A 19594-nucleotide genomic window follows, 5' to 3' on the forward strand; every position below is an offset into this window, starting at 1 on the left:
CAGACTTTGTAGGTTTTCCGTAATCAGCAGAATGAGCTGCAAACCAGAAGTCCAGACTGGTCTGCCTGGTGACAGTTAATAGAGTTTACCAGATCATCAAGTGACAGATACTGCCATTTTTATTGAATGTTGATAACTGTGTTGGCTATGTATAAAAAGTGTTTCTGAGCTGGCATTAGCATAGGTTGACTTGCTGTTGCCTGGTCAAGGATTATTCCAGCTCTGCAAATAAAGCTTGAATGAGCAGTTTCCTAATCTTGCCTTCAGAGAGATGGAGTCGCTGTTCAACTGTGGCTAAAGCCCAGCAGCTACAGTCTCTTTCTTCTGCCAAGAGTGTGGGAGAGCTTGTATGCAGTGATGATGAGGGGACATGCGGAGCCGTTTGGAAGCAATTTTTGCTAAGCAGCTGGGCGAGAGCTTTACTACAAGGCTGGATCATTCCCCTTCTCATTTTAGCATAAGCTGTGTATGAAAAGTAAACATGCTCAGGCATCATTTGACTAGTTGGCAATGAAGCCTTGTCCTGTGAACAGGAGCACTGCGCATTGTGGTTTCTATATGTATAATATTATATAAAGTACTATATCTCTTTTTGTGGAAAAGAGGGTAGCGGATTACAGGACCCATATGGGAATGCAGTAGTGATGACAGCCCTGTTTTGCACTACACCAGTGGTTCTCAAACGGGTGAGTCGCAACCCCCCAGCTTGTGTAAAGCTTCCCCGGTCCCTTTAAGGGCCGGGGGAGGCGGCGAGGGCAGCAACGCCATCCTCAGGATCGTGTCACTAACAGGGATGGAAGGGGGTGCTTTTACTTACTGATGTGTGAAGGATGTTGCAGGAGAAGTAGGGAGCCTCGTGCAGCCCTCTGTAGGACTTCCTGAGTCTTTGAATGCTGAAAAACTCGAGGAAACACAAAGAGAAAGTGCTTTGCGCTCATGTTTTTCTAACATTCTAAGACTCGGGGAGCCCTGTGGAGGGCTACGCGGGGTTCTCCACTCCTCCTGAAATGTCCTGCACACATCAGAAAGTAAAAGCACCCCCCTTCCACTCCAATTAGCGATGCAATTCCCTCGTCCCCTCTCCTGCAAAGACTTATCCCCGGAGTAAAGCTCCTGGGAAGTTTGAGAACCACTGCACTACACTGTTCTTACTTAGAGAAACATTGATTCTCAGGGCCCAATCCTATCTAATTTTCCAGCACCAGGGCAGCAGCAATGCAACCCTGAGATAAGGGAACAAATGTTCCCATACCTTGAGGAGGCCTCCAAGACTGCTTCCCCCACACAGGAAGCAGTATATACCCCGTAGGCATAGCAGCACCAGCACTGGAAAATTAGATAGGATTGGGTCCTCACAATCCTCCTAGTTTCGGAAACTAAGGAAGCAATGTGGAAGGACCCCTGTACAAAGACACTCTAGAGAGCCACCAACAGTTCCCTATATTTCTACCATGGGTCAGTTGTGGCTTTTCTGAAACATTGGAAGACTATTCACTCATCTGAAAAAAATGCAGCTAATGCATATTTGACCACATGCAGCTCCTGGTGTGCTAGTGCTTTTCAGATGTTACAGAACATATACAGTTCTGTATACAGATCCTGAGTTGGAAACAGAAATTCCTGTCTTTACTGAAGCCTGTGAAGCGACCTTTTGGAATGCAGTTCAAATAGATTTAATTATTCTTTGAAATTACTATTTGTCTTGCTAGTTTTATTTTTGGTTATTGGTGTATCTCTCCTCCTGCTTTCCCGGTACAGGCATATCGGTTAAATAAAATGTCAGCACAGGTGGCTCGAAAAGCAGCTGATGACATAACTGCTCAGACAGGTGCGTAAATTTCCTTTCTTGTTTTGGGGGCCCAGGTCAGATGTAATGGGGGAAACCACATTCTCCTGCTCTGGGAAGTTCAGGAGTGCCATGGACTAGTATGCTTCCCCTCTTTGTGCACCAAAAGAGATCAAAACTTATGCTTTTCATTTTAAACTTTCCACAGCTCCATGTGCCACTCAAACTTGGGGAAGTACAATTATTTTGAAAAATGGCTTGTCCACAAACTAGGATCCAGAGTTGCATCTAACTAGGTTGATATGGTTGTCCAGGATCACTGTTTGTTAAACTTGCTTCAAAAGCATAATTTCTGGAGTTGTCCATTGATAAAAACCTTATGAAATGGGGGCTATGCATTAGAAACTTTTATGGATTGTAAATTCTGTTTCTGTTCCAGATGTTGGTACCTGTCAGGGGAAATGCATATATAATATGCATGATATACAAACATATTATGAAACTAACCAATTAGCTATCTACAAAAAAAATTAATAATCTATGCATAAATCTCTAAAACAGGCTTCATAGTGTCCAAACATATATCCGTAAAGAGTTGTTTTCTGTAAGACATATATGTTCAAATGTTGATAAAGTTAAAAGGTTCTCAGTCTGGTTTGGGGGGGGCACTTATCTTTCCATACCTCAATATGAGTCTTTTGGCTATGGTAGGGGCACAAAGAGTCCATTTCTGCTGACCTGCAGATAACTTCTATGAAATAGGTAGATTCAAAAGAGTTTAAGTATTTACAAATGTCAGGGTTTGTAATATAAAATTAATACAGCACATAATATTCACCCAAAAGAATGGTATCGCTATACAAGACCACACCATGAATCTGATGCCTCAGGTTCATCACAACACCAGTAATCAGATTCTTTTGCAAACCCATTACTATGAAGGCACTGTCATGTCCAATAAACTCTAAAAACAATATTTTGCTTAAGATATGCATGTTGATATAGACCAGGGGTGTTGAAACGTTTTGGCAGGAGGGCCACATCTTCTCTCTGTGTCGGGGGGGGGGGGCAGGAAAAAAAGAGTTAATTTACATTTCAAATTTGAATAAATTTACATAAATGAATACTTTAGAGACGGAACTTGCAGGAATGAATGAAGGTCTTGCAATAGCTCATGTCCTATAAAAGGCCTTGCATTAAGCAAGGGTGGCCTTTCCTTTGCTGCTACTGCTACATCACAGACATGAAACAGCAAGCAGTGGAGGGGGCCCTTGTCCCACAGCTCACATGAGAGGTCAAACCTTTGGCTGTCACGCTGAGAGCAGTTGCGTTGGGCCAGCACGGGCTCTAGCAAGTCTCTGGAGGGCCAGAGCTTATTAGAGACTGGGGGCTCCGAGCGGACCACATTGGGAGTCCTTGAGGGCTGCAAGTGGCCCCAGGGCCGGGGTTTGGGTACACCTGATATAGATTAAATTCTGGAAGTTTAAATCCTCCTTTATTAAATGGAAGTTGCATCCTCTTAAAGAAAATTCTAGGTGGGGAAAAAAAATTTCCTAAACAGCACGTAAAATGTATGCGTATATCTGTAAGGTAAAGGAAATGCAGGTAAAACATAAAATGCGAGGAATAATATTTATTTTTAGTGTGTTAATGTTACTCAAAGGAACAAATTTAAAGGAACCCATATGCAAAAATTGTGTTAAATCTGTAAGAATCAATATTCCTACATAATGGCATCTGGGCTATAGTGAAATTGCCAAGCACCTAATACACTCCTTACAATATTGTCTCCAAGTGGCATCAGTTCAGATTTTGTCCAACTGTTACCCTGCACATGCCCAATCTCGTCTGATCTTGGAAGCTAAGCAGGGTCAGGCCTGGTTAGTACTTGGATGGGAGACCGCCTGGGAATACTGAGTGCTGTAGGTTTATACCATAGTCTTTCGAGACTGAAGGTTGCCAACCATTTATCAAATAACTAGATAAATCTTAAAAAAAATTTTTTTTCCGTTTTTAAATGGAAGCTTGAAGTTCAGAGATAAATAATAAAATATCTTTTACGCAATCTGAAGGCTTCCATCAGTGCCCTCGCACCTGACATTTGTGTTCCTCATCTCTATCCTTATGGGATCTCTTCCCCATACTTAGCCTTCCCCTGCATGAGGATTTTATTTCCAGCCAAATCAACAAATTTCCCTGGTCCCACTCAGACAAGGAGAGAGCTGGAGTGCAAAATGCTTGGTTCCCTGAGGAGCTGAACATTCCAAGCCATCACATCTGCTCAGCTAATTAGTGTTGGAGCTCCATCATCACAAATGAAATGCTGCCCAGGTTTCGTAATCTCAACAAATTGTCCTATCTGTGAAGTGGCTTTGATTGGTTTGTAATGAGAGAGTCTTTTGAACTGTGTCTTATTTTCCTCTCTTGGTGGCTTTATCACTATAGCAAGCTCTGTAAACAGAAATTTACTTGAGAACAGAACTGTTGTGCTTAGGTGTGTGATTAGAAAAATATTGATTAGGTATTTGTGTCAGGATTTAGTTTATTTGTGAGGTAGGGAAATGCATATCATTATGGTGGGCAGGGTGTTTGTGGAAGGACTGTCTATATCAGGGGTGCTCAATAGGTGGATCGCGATCTACCGGTAGATCGCGAGGCAAAATGAGTAGATCGTGGAGTGCCGACCCCCCCCTTCAGGTGCCTCTGGGAGGAGTAAGGCCCGTTGTACTCAATGGGGCTTACTCCCAGGTAAGTGTGGCTAGGATTGCAGCCTCACAGCCTAATCCTACGCATGTCTACTCAGGAGTAAGTCCTGTTATACTCAGTGGGGCTCAAGGTACACCAACATACATTGTACACATAAATGTTATATGTTATGATGGCGCAAACACTGTAAAAAAAACTCTGGTAGATCTCTGGGCCTTGCTGGGTTTCAAAGTAGCTCTCGAGCCAAAAAAGTGTGAGCACCCCTGGTATTATGCAGAGAGCTCTGCACACAGAGGCACATTACCACTCTTTGTGTTGGTCTGTCAGACCATACTCGCCCCACAGGCAGGTTTTGCATTCATTGCAACACTGTCTCCAAGTGCAGGATCTTTTCTGCATAGGAATTGATGGCATGTCATGAACCATTGATTGCTGGTGCTATGGCTCTTCCTCCTGCAATGCAAAGCCTCCTGCAGAAAATTTATGTCTGTAACTTTTCTTTGTTAAGGCAATAAAAGATATGTGGCGGGGGCAATGGGTCCCACAAACAAGACCCTTTCTGTCTCCCCTTCAGTGGAAAGGCCAGACTACAGGAATGTCAGTAAGTATTTTAGTTGTTATTCCAAAGGTTAAGAGTAAAGATAGTTTCTTTGCTTGTCCTGCTTCTTTCAATTCAGTGCTTAACATCACTTCTGCAGTATGGCAGAACTGGCAAAGGGGCCCATAGCTTAGTCATAAAACACATACTATGTGTACAGAAGTTTCCAAGTTCAATCCCCTGCATCTCTAGGTAAGATTGAAAAAGATACCTGTCTGCAACCTTCAAGAAATGCTGCTAGTCAGGTGGATGATACTAGCCAGATGGGTCAGATTCAGTACAAGGCAGTTATGTTCATAGACTTTTAAAATGTGGTATTATGCAACTAAGCAGTGCCACTTTGACGGCAGTTTCATTTTTTTGCTGCAGCCAAAAAATAATTCTAGGTCAGGCAGCTTCTAGGAAATCAAAGTCAAACTTGGTTGAAGGCCAGTCATAGGACCAAATGTAATAGGAAATTCAAATACAAAGTTGCCTTTCTAAATGTCAATCAGCTGTGGGCCACATCAACTTTGAGTACCGTATTTCCAGATGAAAGCAGAATGTATATTACTCCCCCTCCTCCTCGGATGTATATGTTGTTTTTCTTGAAGGAGCTCAAGGTGTCATAAATAACTTGTATATTGGGGTGAAAGAGAGTGATGGACCCAGGGTCACTGAGTGGAGATCAAACCTGAGTCTCCTTAGTCCTAGTCCTAGTCCTAGTCTAACATCTGCACTATGTTGGGTCTCAATTATGGGTTTCTGTTGTTAATCATAGCATCAATAGAGAAGTGTGTGAAATTATTATTGTTTTCTAGCTTTTGATGAACTTGTGGACGCATACACAGAACAGGCCAAAGGACTACTAGATGGTGGCGTGGATATCATGTTGGTTGAAACCATATTTGATACAGCCAATGCCAAGGTGAGTATTCGAGGTGGGTAGCCCAGTTGACATTTAATACATGGTATTAAGTTAATACATGGTATTAACTGAGGCATTTACGCTGTGCCTGCCAGACAAGTTTTGAGAGGGGGCAAAACTGCGTGGGGAGGAGGGTACAGGGATAGATAGGCTATAGGAGGGGGTTGGTCCTGCAGTGCTAGTGCTTGCTGGATCCTATCCCCTCTGTCAGCAGCCACCCTGTCCCCTTTCTCTCCTCAAACTTGCTATGTTAAATAGCTGGCGCAGGTCCAAGGAGACACTTTGTGGAGCTGGAAGCTTACAGAAGGTTTAAGGGACTTAAATCCCTCTCCCCCTGAAGCCTTTTTACCTGATATCCCCCCTCCCCACTGGATACAGCATGCTTCCTTTTGGCATGGCTGCACTGGGGGGGAGGGATAGAATTGGGCCCTAATTTTTGAAAGTATAGTAGACAAATAGATAACATAAAAGCCTTTGTAGACTAAAATCTCATTGATCATAAATTCGGGGAGCAAGAATCCCAAGCAGATTTTCCTTTTATTTAAAATGATGATGTACTTTCTAATAGTAGCAAGTATAGTTAAAAGTATTGATGCCATTTCTAGTACAATTTCAGAAGCTTGCAGAAGTTTTCCCAGATATAGGGAAAGTTCACCCTGCTACGAAAAAAATAATTCAGTGTTTTGTCCTGGGACACATAAGGCAATTTGTTTCTGCGGGCGCAGAGCTGTACTGTTGCTCCAGTGTGTTACTGTGTATTTGTTTTTTTTATTGTGCGCTTGGAAAAACTGGAGTCTTCTGTTGGGGAAACGCTGTGACTCTCAGTGGATGCGTGGAATAGCCTGAAAACTTCAGAATGTAAAGAAGGTGGACACTAACACTTTTTTGTTGTTGTTGTTGCACAGGCAGCTCTCTTTGCTCTCCAGAATTTGTTTGAGGAAGAGTATGATCCCAGACCAGTGTTTGTGAGTATAAGAACTGAACTTTTAAAATAAGGGTGTGGTATCTTGCAGTTCCTCATAAGTAAATATCCAGATAGCTTTAGTGAGCTCCCAACGTGAATGCTATTTTTTACAGACTACACAGTTACGTACATTTGTTTGCAGTGCTTTAGTCATTCCTTCTTTTAAAGTTATAGGCACACATTCTAGGCAGTGGTTCACAAACTGGTGGTACGCAACCCACCAGCCAGTGAAGCACTTATCCCTCCCTTTTAAGGGGCAGAACTGGAAAGGCAGCAACGTGGTGTTCTATTGAATATTGGAAGTGACTTTTGATAACTTTTTTTTTTTGCTGTTTTGAAGTCTTGGGGAGCCCTGCAGAGGCATCTGTGGGGCTCTCCGTAACCCTCCTCCAAGAGGCCAGCACTCTCTTAGGTAAGTTTAAAAAAACTCTCCCAGCAGCAGCGCAAACCTGGGGATCCTGTGGCTGCCATAGCCTCTCCCCACACACGCTTATAATGTTCCCAACTCCTTTGTAGGAGTTTGGGATGCACTTTTATAGTGTATAACTCTCTGTAAAGCGCCATGGGTATATCTGTATGTTCCTAGATGTCTGACATACATTGTGCAGGGATTACCTTCCTTGAACTGCCTGTTTTGTGTCAACTAAGGAAGAGCTTGCATTTTGCGTGAAATAACTTTTTCAGATCTTTTGGCAAGGGCTTTTCTTATTGTCTCTCGTATACAGAGCTTAATACATTTGTAAGCACTTTAAAATTCATGCAGCCTAGTCCTATGGCCTGCCACACTATAGCATGCAGCCATGCCAATGGAGTGCATATTGCATGCTATAGTAGTGGTGGGGATCAGTGGTGGGGCCGGTTTTTACTTACCTCCCAGTGGGCTGCCTAATCACTTATGGGTCTGTTCAGTGTAGTCTTGCAGATTGATCAAGGATATCCTACCAGTAATGCCATCAGTGTGCCAAAGGACAGCATGTGGACATGAAGAGAGGTAACTGGCCCCCAAGTTCTCTTCCCCAGGAGACTTGCAAAGTCTGAACAATTTTCAGAAGTGATATAAGACCTTATTTGTCTTGGCAAAGTCTCATGTTAAGCAGAAGAGTTGAAGGTTCACTCAATATATTTCTGTTGTTGTTAACTTTAGTTTGTCTGTCTTATGTGTTTAGAGTATGCTGGTATCTGCCCAGAATCCTTGTGGTTCAGTAGACTAAAAGCCTAAATAAGTAATACTAATAACCAATTGGTATACAGTTCTACATTTTATGCTCTTGTGCTGGCTCCTGCAGAGCTCAATGACAACCCTCACCTCCCTTGTCAGTTGCCTTCACGTATATTCTTTGAAGTATGCAGTAACCTCAGAGGCCCATACATTTGCAGCTAAAACTCTCCCATACCTTACTAACAGTATCATGTTACCTGTGTTTCCATAGAAGCCCATATACAGCTCCTGCTGGGGATAGCCTGCATGCCTGCAGCTGGCAAGTGTTGCTGTCAGTAAAGTGCTGGAGAGCACACTCAAAGGCAGCTGGTGTGGGGAGGAGTAGAAGGATGTCATGGATCCTGGTGGGAGCTGCACCCTGTAACTATTGCTATTATGTTGTTCTGATCACATTACTGCTGTGGTTGGTTACCCAATATTGAGAGTCAGGCTGCAAGGTGCTTAAACCCATTTTGAGCTGATTTATTAATTATGTGATAAAAGTAATTTGTATTTAGCACATGAATTCTCCCTAATAGATCTTGGTATGAGATACCAAAATGTTATGGATACTGTGGTTCTTGTACAGAGGCAAGCACAAGATCTTCCATTGGATCAGGTTGTTAGCAATAGCACAAGTCTCAAGAAAAAGATACCGTCTTCATTTTGCGGCATTGTACAATTTATTATTATGAGAGAATGTCGTTGATGGATCATAATTTTCTTTGTAATTAGAAGGCTAGTATTATACAGTTATGTTGCTGGTCACCCCCGTTGTGTAAGATACAGTTGTTTTCATGGAGATCTTGTGGTGTTTTTGGAGATTCTTTTGTACCCAACAGATTATAGCAGTGAGGTGCCAGTTATATGCAATAGTAGAAGAATAGTATTCAATAAAACAGGACTTGAAGGCCTATGGTGTTCAGTAGGCAGTCAAAATTGAAAATCTCAAGCAACAAGTATACACTTAGGAAGGTGAACTTCTTCCAGCTGCCAAATAGATGAGCAATTATTTAAAGCAAGGGTCTCTAAACTTTTCGGTTGAAGGGCCACATCAAACATCTTTCACAGTGTTGAGGGCCGGAAAAAAAATTAAATATAAAATTAAAATAAATACATTGGAGATGGAACTTAGATGAATGAAAAAAATGGGCTCAAACGTCCAGGATTTCAAACACTGCCGAAAGCACACACTTAAACAGACCCCCATTCCCCCTACCCCACAAGCACAGCTCCAGTTGTGTTTGGTCAGCTGGACCAGAGCATCTGAGGCTAGCCACGGGCTGGATAGAGGCTCACTGCGGGTTGCATCTGGCCCCCGGGCTGGGGTTTGGAGACCCCTGATTTAAAGAAACAAAAAAATTAGGTTTTGAACAAAATGACTAACATTTGATTTTAAGATAGCATCTATTCTCCTAATAATATTCAGACTTCCACATGGTATATTTAAAGAATGCTTTCTTACTTCCTCCCTTTTGTCTTTGGACAGAGGGAGGAGCTGCTTCATTTCCAGATCAATCTTTGTGACAGCCACATTGTTGTACGTAGAGGTTGTTGCAGAGAGCCTGTATTCTGAAAGCCACTTGTTCCTTTTTAATCAAGTATTTATTCAGTTCAGATTAGCTTCTGCTATTGAAAGCTTTTTAATATGATGTTTTTGTCTTTTCTCTCTTCTATCCTTGTGGCTTTTAGGTCTCAGGAACCATTGTTGACAAAAGTGGCCGTACTCTTTCTGGCCAGACTGGCGAAGCATTTGTCATCAGCTTATCTCACAGCGAGCCTCTTTGGTGAGAGAATGTGTACTCTGGAGTCCAGAGTACCTACTCGATGCTAATAAGTTTTGTACTTTCAAAAAAATAGATTAGAAAACATGGAGCTTGTGGCAGTATTAATTATGCTTGCAAGTCTGTAGTTTGGTCCCCAGCCAAGTGTAACTAAGTTTTCAGAGAAGCAATGATTTTCAATGTGTGTTCAGAAGCCTCCCTGAGGAGGTTGCCAAGGGCGCCTGAGTTTTCTCAAATCGCCACCTTTTGAGCATCTTGATTGGTAGGAAACAGAGTGCCAGCCCATCTCACCCCTTCCCACTCAGTAGCCTATTTCTTTGTTTATTGGCATAGTGGGGACAGATGAGCCAACACTTCAGGGGAGAGTGCATACAATTTTTTAAGTCCTGAGAGTGCCAGCATTGTGGAGTGTGGCCCCAACACAAGGACCTGAAAGTAAATGATGTTTTCTTGACTCCTGTTTGTCATTAGAGATTAAATCTCTAACGGGATTATGGAAAAACTTCAGTACATAATTCACAATAAAAATAGAAGTGCTCCTAGTCATTTGCTGAATTTCTTGCCTGCTTATTTTTTTGCCACCTGGGAGCATCCCAGAAATCAACAGATGGGACTTGTACATAGCGACAGATGATGCTGAAATGGCATGTAGAGAAATGCATCAGCATAAGGTGAAAAGGGAACCAGCCCCCTCCGTGAAAGTTTATAAATCAACAATGACTTAACAGTGTAGAATGAAATTAAATTTATCTGCAGTTTGATAAGGACAGCAGCATAAGCAACCCTTCTCTTTGCTTCAGCATTTGTTGAATGAGCCTATGAGTTGTATTCAGCCACGCCCATTTGAAATCCATGTGCCCTGTTTCTGATCCAGGATATAAAAATATGCACATCTCTGTGTGCGCAACTTGAAGATAATTTAATTTATGTGAAACCAGTGTTATAATTATCCAGTTAATTTTAAAAAATTCAGATGTTTATGAATCAAGTCAAAGGAGATCAGAACTCTTATTACTGATTTTGACTAGTCCCTATATATGAAAATAACAGGGTGTATGTGGCTTTATTGTTGTTCAGAAATTGCATATGTCACTGATAGCCTGACCTTCTCCCAAGAATCTCAGCAGCATACTGAGGTGCTATGAATCCTCAGCAGGTTACAGTCTCTGGTGCTGAGAGGCATCTTTCCTCAGTACTAAAAGGGAATTAGCATGTTAACGTTTGTGTTGCTGGCTATCCAGTACATGCATCTTGGCATTCTTGTAGCACAATCCAGTGTATGTTTGCCCAGAAGTGAATTACGTTGTGCTGTAAGTATGTTTAGGGTTGCAGCCTTATTTATAGTTGCTTCCCTCGAGTGTGTCTATAGGAAGCATGTTGAATTGGTTTGCTGAATGGTAAAAATGCCGCTGAGTATACATCTTGCATGGAGGAGCTCTGAGACTTGATTTCTACATCTTTGCTTGCAGACATTCTTTACCTTCTTCTTTGCCAGCCCTTGCAGAGCTGGATTTGAGATCTACTGCCAGTTAGTGCTGGACTAAATGGATCATTTTCTGATTCTGTACTCCATCTTATATTTAGAACATGCGTCTTTCCCCGTTTATTCTCCATCCCTTTTGCCTCAGAGCTGAAGGATACTTGTCCTTGTTGTCCTTGCAGTGGCAGATTCACTCTTTCAGTGTCGGATTCATACAGCTTATGGCCTTGGAATTTAATCAAGGGTCAGGGTTAGCTCTTTCCATCCAGTATAAGCATATTAAAAGGCACTAAAAGGAGATCCATTATGCAAAATAGTGTGTGCAATATGGGATACGGGTCGTGCCTTGTTATCCACTGGGGTTCCATTCTGGAACCCTCGGTGGATTAAAAAAAAAATCAATCCGTGGATACCAAATCATTGGAAAAATAGCTTAAGGACCCACTTCCAGGTTTCTTGCTCCTCCATCGTCGCTGCAGAATGTGTTGGTATAGACTCTGCACCGCATTCAACTACTAGGTGGCATGAATTATGGAATCTAATGGAATGAAATTATGACTGAATGTGGTATAGCTTTTATACTGATACATTCTGGAGTGACAATGGAGGAGCAAGGAACTTGGAAGTGGGTCTTTAAAGCTAACTTTAACCCCGAGAAGCTTGCAACTAGTGTGGTTTAACAGCACAAAAGTTGAAAATGGGGTTTTGGTGCTTTTTTCCTTGTTACAAGGCATTTAAAGGTGAACTACAGTATCAGTGGTGAGTCAAATCAGTGGATGCTAAATTAGTGGATAACAAGGCACAACCTGTATTATCCAACAATTTTATTTATACTCAAATCTCATCCCTAAGTTATTCTAGTTGTGTTGTTATAATTCCTTGTTGAATGGATTTTTTGGGAGGAAGAAGCCAGGGACACTGGGAGAACCTTCTGATTTGTATATTCAGACTTCTTTGAGATCTGGATGCCTAATAGGGATAAGGCCTGATTTGTGTTCATGTATCTGGTGTTGATATTTGCACAAATAATATGAAATAGTGTCAAAGAAGCTCCTTCTTCTGAAAAAAAATCTCTGCCTTATTGTATTGAGGCAGATAATTCAATTGCACAATCTTAATGCTAGCTGTAGGCATATTAGGGAGATACATTCTTTTCTTCCTTTGTTTTTAATAGTATTTTACAGAGTGGATAATACAGATTGGTGATTTGGGGCTAGTACTTTGTAATACCTACACCTTTTTTCCCAGAAGGGAAAAGCTTGACGTAAGCCTTGTCTTTGTTCATCCTCTAATTTTTTCCTGGGCTTTCATGGCCACAGTGGAGATATTGTCAGCAAGAGTGATCACTCTGTAGTTGTGCAGTTTTTCTAATCTGTCCGATGGTTAAGTTTTAAAGAGACATGCCAAAGGACATTGACTTTCTTCTGCAGGGTAGAGTTTAAATGGTGGTGGTACGATGTAGCAAAGATGTCTGTCACTTGGTATGTAGCATTTTATGCATATAGGCAACTAGAATAAGATCAGATGTAGTTAGAACAAGTGTTTCCTAGAACAATACCAATATGTTGATTCTTAATTTATCTTGTTTCTATAGTTCTGCCTGTATTTTACTGCGGGTTACTGATATTTATGCTTCTCATGATCTTGGTTTGTTGCATTATTTATATTGTAAGACTTTTTGGCAGATCACGTTGACTGGTACGGTGGTTGATGCCTAATTAATCTCTTACAATTTGACCTTCAGCAGAAGTTTCAAGTTGATGGGAGGTCACATCTTGTTTAGTCTGATTACAAAAGGAGAGAAACTTTCTTTCAAACTTGAGTATTCATAATGTAGCAATAGCTCCTTGTATGGGTCTGTGTTGTGAAGATTTGGTTGACTCCATGACAGAATCTTGGTTTCAAATGCTGGCTTAATTGTGGTTTGTAAATCACAGTTAAGCACAACTTTGGGTTTGGGCAAATACTGAGCTGTTGTCTAACAGACCAGGAGTTTCCTGGTGCACAGTGAAGAAAATAAGGAGAGGAGGGAACATGTTGGATTAGGTTATATTCATGACTAAATAAAGCATATTTTATTTAGTTGCTTGAACCCACCCACTGTATCTTTCCCATGGCAATTCACCCTAGTACCAGCATTCTCATTTATTTTCTTGAATCTCGCTATCTGAATGTTCCCTGAGTTCATATTAGATTATGTTGTACAGGGCAGCCCCCGTGTCTGCAGAACCCGTATCTGCAGTTTCATTTATCCACAAATTGGGTCCGCACCCCCTCTGGAGGTGAGGGGAGCTGATCTCGCCTCTGGAGGGTTTTCTGAGCCCAGCAGAGGTCATGCATATCTGCCCACAGCCTCTGCCAAGCTCAGAATTACTGTTATAAGGGGGAAAAAAGTGACTTCTGGTTTCTCTGTGAAAACTGAAAGTGACGTATTAAATGCCTTTATAAGGCATAGGGAGGCCTGGGGAAGCCTCGGAGGGGTTCCTTCCTTCATATCTGTGATTTCACTTAACCACGGGGAGTTCCGGAACTGAACCCCCGTAGATACACCCGTAGATTCAGTTTTGCTCACTTATAAAGTGGAGGTCTCATGAACCAATCCCTTACTTGTCTGCACTCCTCCTATATCTAGTTCATGTGGAAGCACACTTCCTGGGTGCTTGAATAGTTCATTTTGCATGTATGCGTATGCCCACAAGCATGTGTGTTTACATGCTGATGAGCTAGATAAACAAGTTCCTTTTTTTGACTTGTACTGTAATTAAAACAAGGACTGTTGTATTTTCTCTTTCTAGCATTGGGTTAAACTGTGCTTTGGGGGCAGTAGAAATGAGACCTTTTATTGAAACTATTGGGAAGTGTACAACTGCCTACATCATTTGTTATCCCAATGCAGGTATGTACTCATGTATGGAAATTCAGCCTTTGCATATTAGTGGAAACAAACGTGTGGTAAACTGCCTTATGAGGATAACTTTATTGAAACGCTTTTTTGTAGTGTGTGCCATTATCTGTGGTCAATTTGATTGCTGTCAGACTTGGGATATTTATTTTGCTGAGAACCACTTTGGAGAAGAAGCGTGGGCTTATTCTTTCAGCTGCTTTTGATATTTTTTAAGTCATGGCTTGCATTTTATTACAACCATCAAGTACTATTAGGGCACAGTCGTAACCTCTTATGTCAGTGCTTTCCAGCACTGTGACACTGTGAACCGGTCTTCAAGTAAGTACAGTTGAGAAGTGAACTACTTATATGCAACTGTAATTGATTTAATATTGTTTCAAATCTACAGTAAGGAAACAATTTCCGTCAAAAGGATGTTGAATAGGAGAATGAATCTGTGAACAACGATTGAATTGTTTCTGCTGTTTATATACTGCAGCAATTGTTTTCTCTTCTGCAAATGCTTTTGTTCATGTTTCAGTAAAAAAGGCATTTATTTTCAGAAAGGAGAAAAAATAACCTCTGAAATAAATAATACTGAGTAGGAAATATTTTAAAGCAAAGTCGGGCTATTGGCTGGGAAAATCTAATTAAGAAAAGACTAATGTGTTTTTTATTTATTACCAATGAAGCACATCTTCATTAATTCAGATGAAATAACTACTATGGTACTTCTCTTAATTTTCTAGCAAAGCAATAACAGAAGATTGCTTCAGCAACTGACTGAAAGCCTGTGATCACACTTCTTGATTCAGGGTGGGGTGAGGGAGTTCTTCCCTAATGAAGATATATGAGTTCTTAGATTTATGTGTATGGATGCTTTAGCTCTGTGCTGGATAGCAAATGTGTTTTATTGTGGAAACTATAAATTTTACAGCCAATCCAGCATAAATTCCCATGCGGCAATGCAGCACTGCTGGCATAGATTATGATGCATCCTGCAGGGGAATTTTGGCAGCTGGAGGTCTCCTCAAGGTAAGGGTAAGCCCCAGCAGCTGCAACAGGTGAACTCAGACCTGCATCAGTGATATCACCAGTGATTCATACCGGGGGATGAGGCCTGGGTAGGGGGTTTGGATACGGCATGTGCTGCCTCCGATTCCACCCCCTTTCCAGGCCCAATCCACCCACTCCTCTCCTCATCACTGCCCTACCCCTGCCCTGATCTTACCCTCTTACCCTGCCCCCATCCCTGCGCTAGAGTTACCTGGTCCAGCAGGTATCCCTGTGGCCACCAGCAGGGAGGGTCTGGCCTGCTTTGAATCCTGCCCCTAAGCATTTTATGGTGTTTTGTGACAGCATGAAGACCAGGCACACCACTGGAACACACATTCTGCCAGTGCACCACTTAGTCAAGATCAGGCCTTTTGAAATGGGAAGAAGTGTGTTGTATTTATGTTTCTGTAGGTTTAAACACATTATAACATTTCTTCAGGTCTTCCTAACACCTTTGGTGGTTATGATGAGACGCCTGAAGTGACTGCCAAGCACTTAAAGGTATGGGATACCTCCTCTGTTATTCTGCTTCAGAATTTCAAGTTTGATTGAAATTGCAACTGATTGCAAACAAGTTGTGATAGCTACCCACATGATTGGCACAATATCATGTGACTCCCAATATGGTCTGTTGATTTACAAGAGCCTCGTGTGATCCAGTTAACTGACAAATCAGCATCATGTAGGGTGGCTTTGGATGTCCTTGGGAGTAGGGCTATATACAGAATGGTAATTCTTGGGGAAAATTATCTTGAAACAGTTTAAATGCAAGTTTTCAATCAGGTTAATAGAAGGATGGCAGCACACTTGAACAGTATGCTGAAAGAGATTGTCTAAAGATGAAAGAATTTTTTTCACATGTAGATGCACAGCCAGCTACATGTTGTGTAGTAAATATCACTTAAAACCATGTTATACTAATTGGGAGTCTCTGTATAGAAAGGGTGCTGTTACTTGTGGTACAATTGATACATCCTACAATGGTACTAGCCTTTTGTGCAACACATTGTTGATTTACATTCCGTTGGTAACCACCTATAATCCCCACAGTATTTTAGCTTCTCTATTTTTGACCTTTCCCTGAATTTTTAAAATTACTGTTTATCATCCAAGTCCCGTCCCACAGTAACTTATAAAAGTTGTGTGCCTTCCTGTAAGCTGTGTTCATCAACTTGGGACTTGCTCGCTTGCTCTTGGCCCCAAAGGTGTGCTGGACATCCACCAGAAGCAAAACTTTTTGATAGTTGCACCATCACTGTGGAATGTCCTTCCCATTGAGGTTTGGTTGGACCCTGCTTTACTCCTTCAGGAGGCTGGTCCCTCATCCTACCCTGAATGAAAAAAGTTTTGGTGAGAGATGAGGCTGTAATGGTGGTGACCTTCAGCTTGGATTTTTTTGTGATAATACTGCATACTTTAAGAAAATATAGATATTGTTGTTCTGTAAGCCGTAGGCTGCCTCTGTTCCAAGAAAAGCAGGATATAAATGTTATAAAATAAAACAGTTATAAAAGTGTGGCAGGGTTGTGTGTGTTTGTTACTGCTAATTTAGTTCTTTCCCCAAATTATCTGAATACTCTTTCTTATAGATGTTTGCCTTGGATGGTTTGGTGAATATAGTTGGTGGTTGCTGTGGAACCACTCCAGCACATATCCGGTAAGTTCACCTATATACAATTACTTAAGTAATCTGCACAGACAATTGGATAGGCCATTAGGGCAAAATTGTAGTTGGTCCCTGTCATCAGTGGAAACATTCAAGGCTTGCTGAAAGATGGAGGGGAGTGGATGTTTATCACAATGCACAACTAGCAGATTGCTATGTGAATTGAGTCTCCATATGTCTGAGGTCAAACACTTTGGTCAGCAGTGACCATTGCATGTCTCCTTGAGCTACATCTGTGGAGATGAATTACAGTGCAATCCTGTGCATGTTTACTTGGAATTAAGTCTCATGTTGTTCAACAGGATATCCTCATAGAAAAGTGTGTGCAGCAGTGGTTCCCAAACTGTGGATCAGAACATATTGGTGGGTTACAGACTAATTTTTGGTGGGTCAAAGAGTGATGGAAAGATCAGATAACTAATTGCCTCAAGACTATTCAAAAATCAGATACTGTGTCTGCTAATTACCCTGCAAAGAGCTCAGCTCCTGCAGTTTGCAAACATGTGTAAACATAGGAAGGTAAATGTTTGAGGGTCTTTTTTGGGTTATTATTAAATAAAATATTTATTTTTAGATCTCATTTTTTTAAAGTCTGGTAAACCTAGGTGGGTCCTGATAGAATGTCACTTTAAAAAATGGGTCCCGGTGCTGAAACGTTTGGGAACCACTGGTGTATAAGGTTGCGGCCTTAGAGAGGAACTTACTGGCCACTAGTTGGGAGACCCTGCACTGAGTGTTCTGGCAGCAACAACCACCAAGTACCACCAATGTGGTAATTCTCTTTAGTGGAAAAGGAGCAACTGTCCCTGTCATTCTAGCGTCACGTCTTTTCCGCTGGTTATAGCACAGTTTTTTCTTAGATTGAGACATCTCTAGGACAGGAGACTATCTTTTCATTTATTTTGCTGCATAAACAGTTTTGTGATTTTGATTGTGTTTTAGCAATGTATCAATATTTAAAATAAAAATAATACATCAGCAGCATGTTTTTCCCTCCCTAATTGTTATGATGTATTGTACATTTAGCATGGAGTTCTGTAAGCTGTCTTGGGCATTTGCTTTGGCATGGGAAAGTCGGGATATAATTTTTTATAATAATAATGTTGACCTCCTGAGGCCATTTGCAGAAGAATTTGTAATGCGAGTTCTGTGAATGGGAAGGCAGAGAGCAAAGGCTGGAAGACAGGAAGTAGTTAGAACTCTCCTGATGTCTTTGCCTGGCCAACTGTGTCCACAGACTCTTCTTTTCAGATTGACTTTGTGTCAGGCCTTTGCTCAGTGAGCCAGTTCAAAATTGCTATAAGGTGCATGAGGCACTGGGTTTCTTCATGCTGTTTGGTAGATGGGTGCACCAGCATCAGGCAAATTACACAGGCCTACAAAGTTGAGGGTCAGAAAAGTTTTTCCTAAACTTTATGGTGGTTTGATATGAATTTGGGGTGCCGATTCCAAAAATAGCAACCGTTTTGCCCTATCACATCTAGTTTTGGAGATATAGTATAGCCTCATGAGTGAATGGTTCGAGCAGCTTCCTCATGAGGAAGCTATGGTGTGGGCTTCCTCATGAGGAAGCTGCTTGAACCATTCACTAAAGAGGCTATGCCGTGTCTCCAAAACTAGACGTGATAGGGCAAAACAGATGCCATTTTTGGAATTGGCACCCCAAATATACCCAGGAATTGGTGTAACATTGTAAAGCAATTGATGTAAGGAAGCAAAGTGTGTGTTGGCCTGTGTTATTGTTGTTACTAAGATTTATATACCACTTTTCAACAAAAAGTAGTTCACAAAGCAGTTTACATAGCAAAAAAAATCAATAAATGATTCATTCCACATGTGAGTTACAGAGCGACTTTGAGGCAGTGTTTCTCAAACTGTAGGTTGGGACCCACTAGGTGGGTTGTGAGCCAATTTCAGGTGGGTCCCCATTCATTTCAATATTTTATGTTTAATATATTAGATTTGATGCTACCATGATATGTGACTGCATCTGGGAAAATGTTACAAATCTGTCCTTTTCACAGGTTACTATGTATATGCTTTTAACAATGATAGTCAATGGGGCTTATTATTGGAGTAAGTTTGGATAGGATTGGCACCTCAGATTGTCAAAAATTTTCCTGGTTGATTATGTCACTTCTGGCTATGACTTCCTATGAGTCCCAACATGTTGTCATTCTAAAAAGTGGGTCCTGGTGCTAAAAACTTTGAGTCCTACTGTAAGGTTAACAGTGGCAACAAGGGAGGAAGGTACTTTAGACTACAGGGGAGAAGCTAGGCTCCCAATGCTACAGACAAATTCATCTCAGTGTACTTTAAATTAAACACTTTTTCAGCATTCAGAGGAGTTGGATGCTGGTTAGAAGATGTTGATTGGGCAATACATAAAAACACCACTAATTAAGTTAATTAAATTAAGTATTTGCTTAGCCATAGCTACTTGGTTTTCCAGCAATCTCCATATAAAGTTAATTGGAAAGCCTTTCTTTATTCTTTAGCTGATAGCAAGAGCTCAACCATCTTTCTCTCGTAATAAAAACTGATAGAGCTGAAGTTTAGAGCTCT

The 19594-nt window shown here is 41.3% G+C and overlaps 1 protein-coding gene across 6 annotated transcripts in view; it reads left to right on the plus strand.

Moving 5' to 3' along the window:
- The window catches only part of MTR (5-methyltetrahydrofolate-homocysteine methyltransferase), a 76310-nt gene that overhangs the window by 8130 nt on the left and 48586 nt on the right, over positions 1 to 19594 (plus strand). For all 6 annotated transcript variants that reach the window (XR_010793867.1, XR_010793868.1, XM_066617173.1 and 3 more), the window contains 8 exons: positions 1759 to 1828; positions 5001 to 5093; positions 5891 to 5997; positions 6903 to 6962; positions 9852 to 9946; positions 14219 to 14319; positions 15803 to 15864; positions 16953 to 17020. Coding sequence is in view for 4 of the 6 variants with exons in the window: in XM_066617173.1 (XP_066473270.1) it covers positions 1759 to 1828; positions 5001 to 5093; positions 5891 to 5997; positions 6903 to 6962; positions 9852 to 9946; positions 14219 to 14319; positions 15803 to 15864; positions 16953 to 17020 (656 nt within the window). In the remaining 2 variants the exon portion in view is untranslated. The remainder of the gene's footprint in view (positions 1 to 1758; positions 1829 to 5000; positions 5094 to 5890; positions 5998 to 6902; positions 6963 to 9851; positions 9947 to 14218; positions 14320 to 15802; positions 15865 to 16952; positions 17021 to 19594) is intronic.

Source organism: Tiliqua scincoides, chromosome 1 (genome assembly GCF_035046505.1).
Source record: "Tiliqua scincoides isolate rTilSci1 chromosome 1, rTilSci1.hap2, whole genome shotgun sequence".
Classification (NCBI taxonomy): Eukaryota; Metazoa; Chordata; class Lepidosauria; order Squamata; family Scincidae; genus Tiliqua; species Tiliqua scincoides.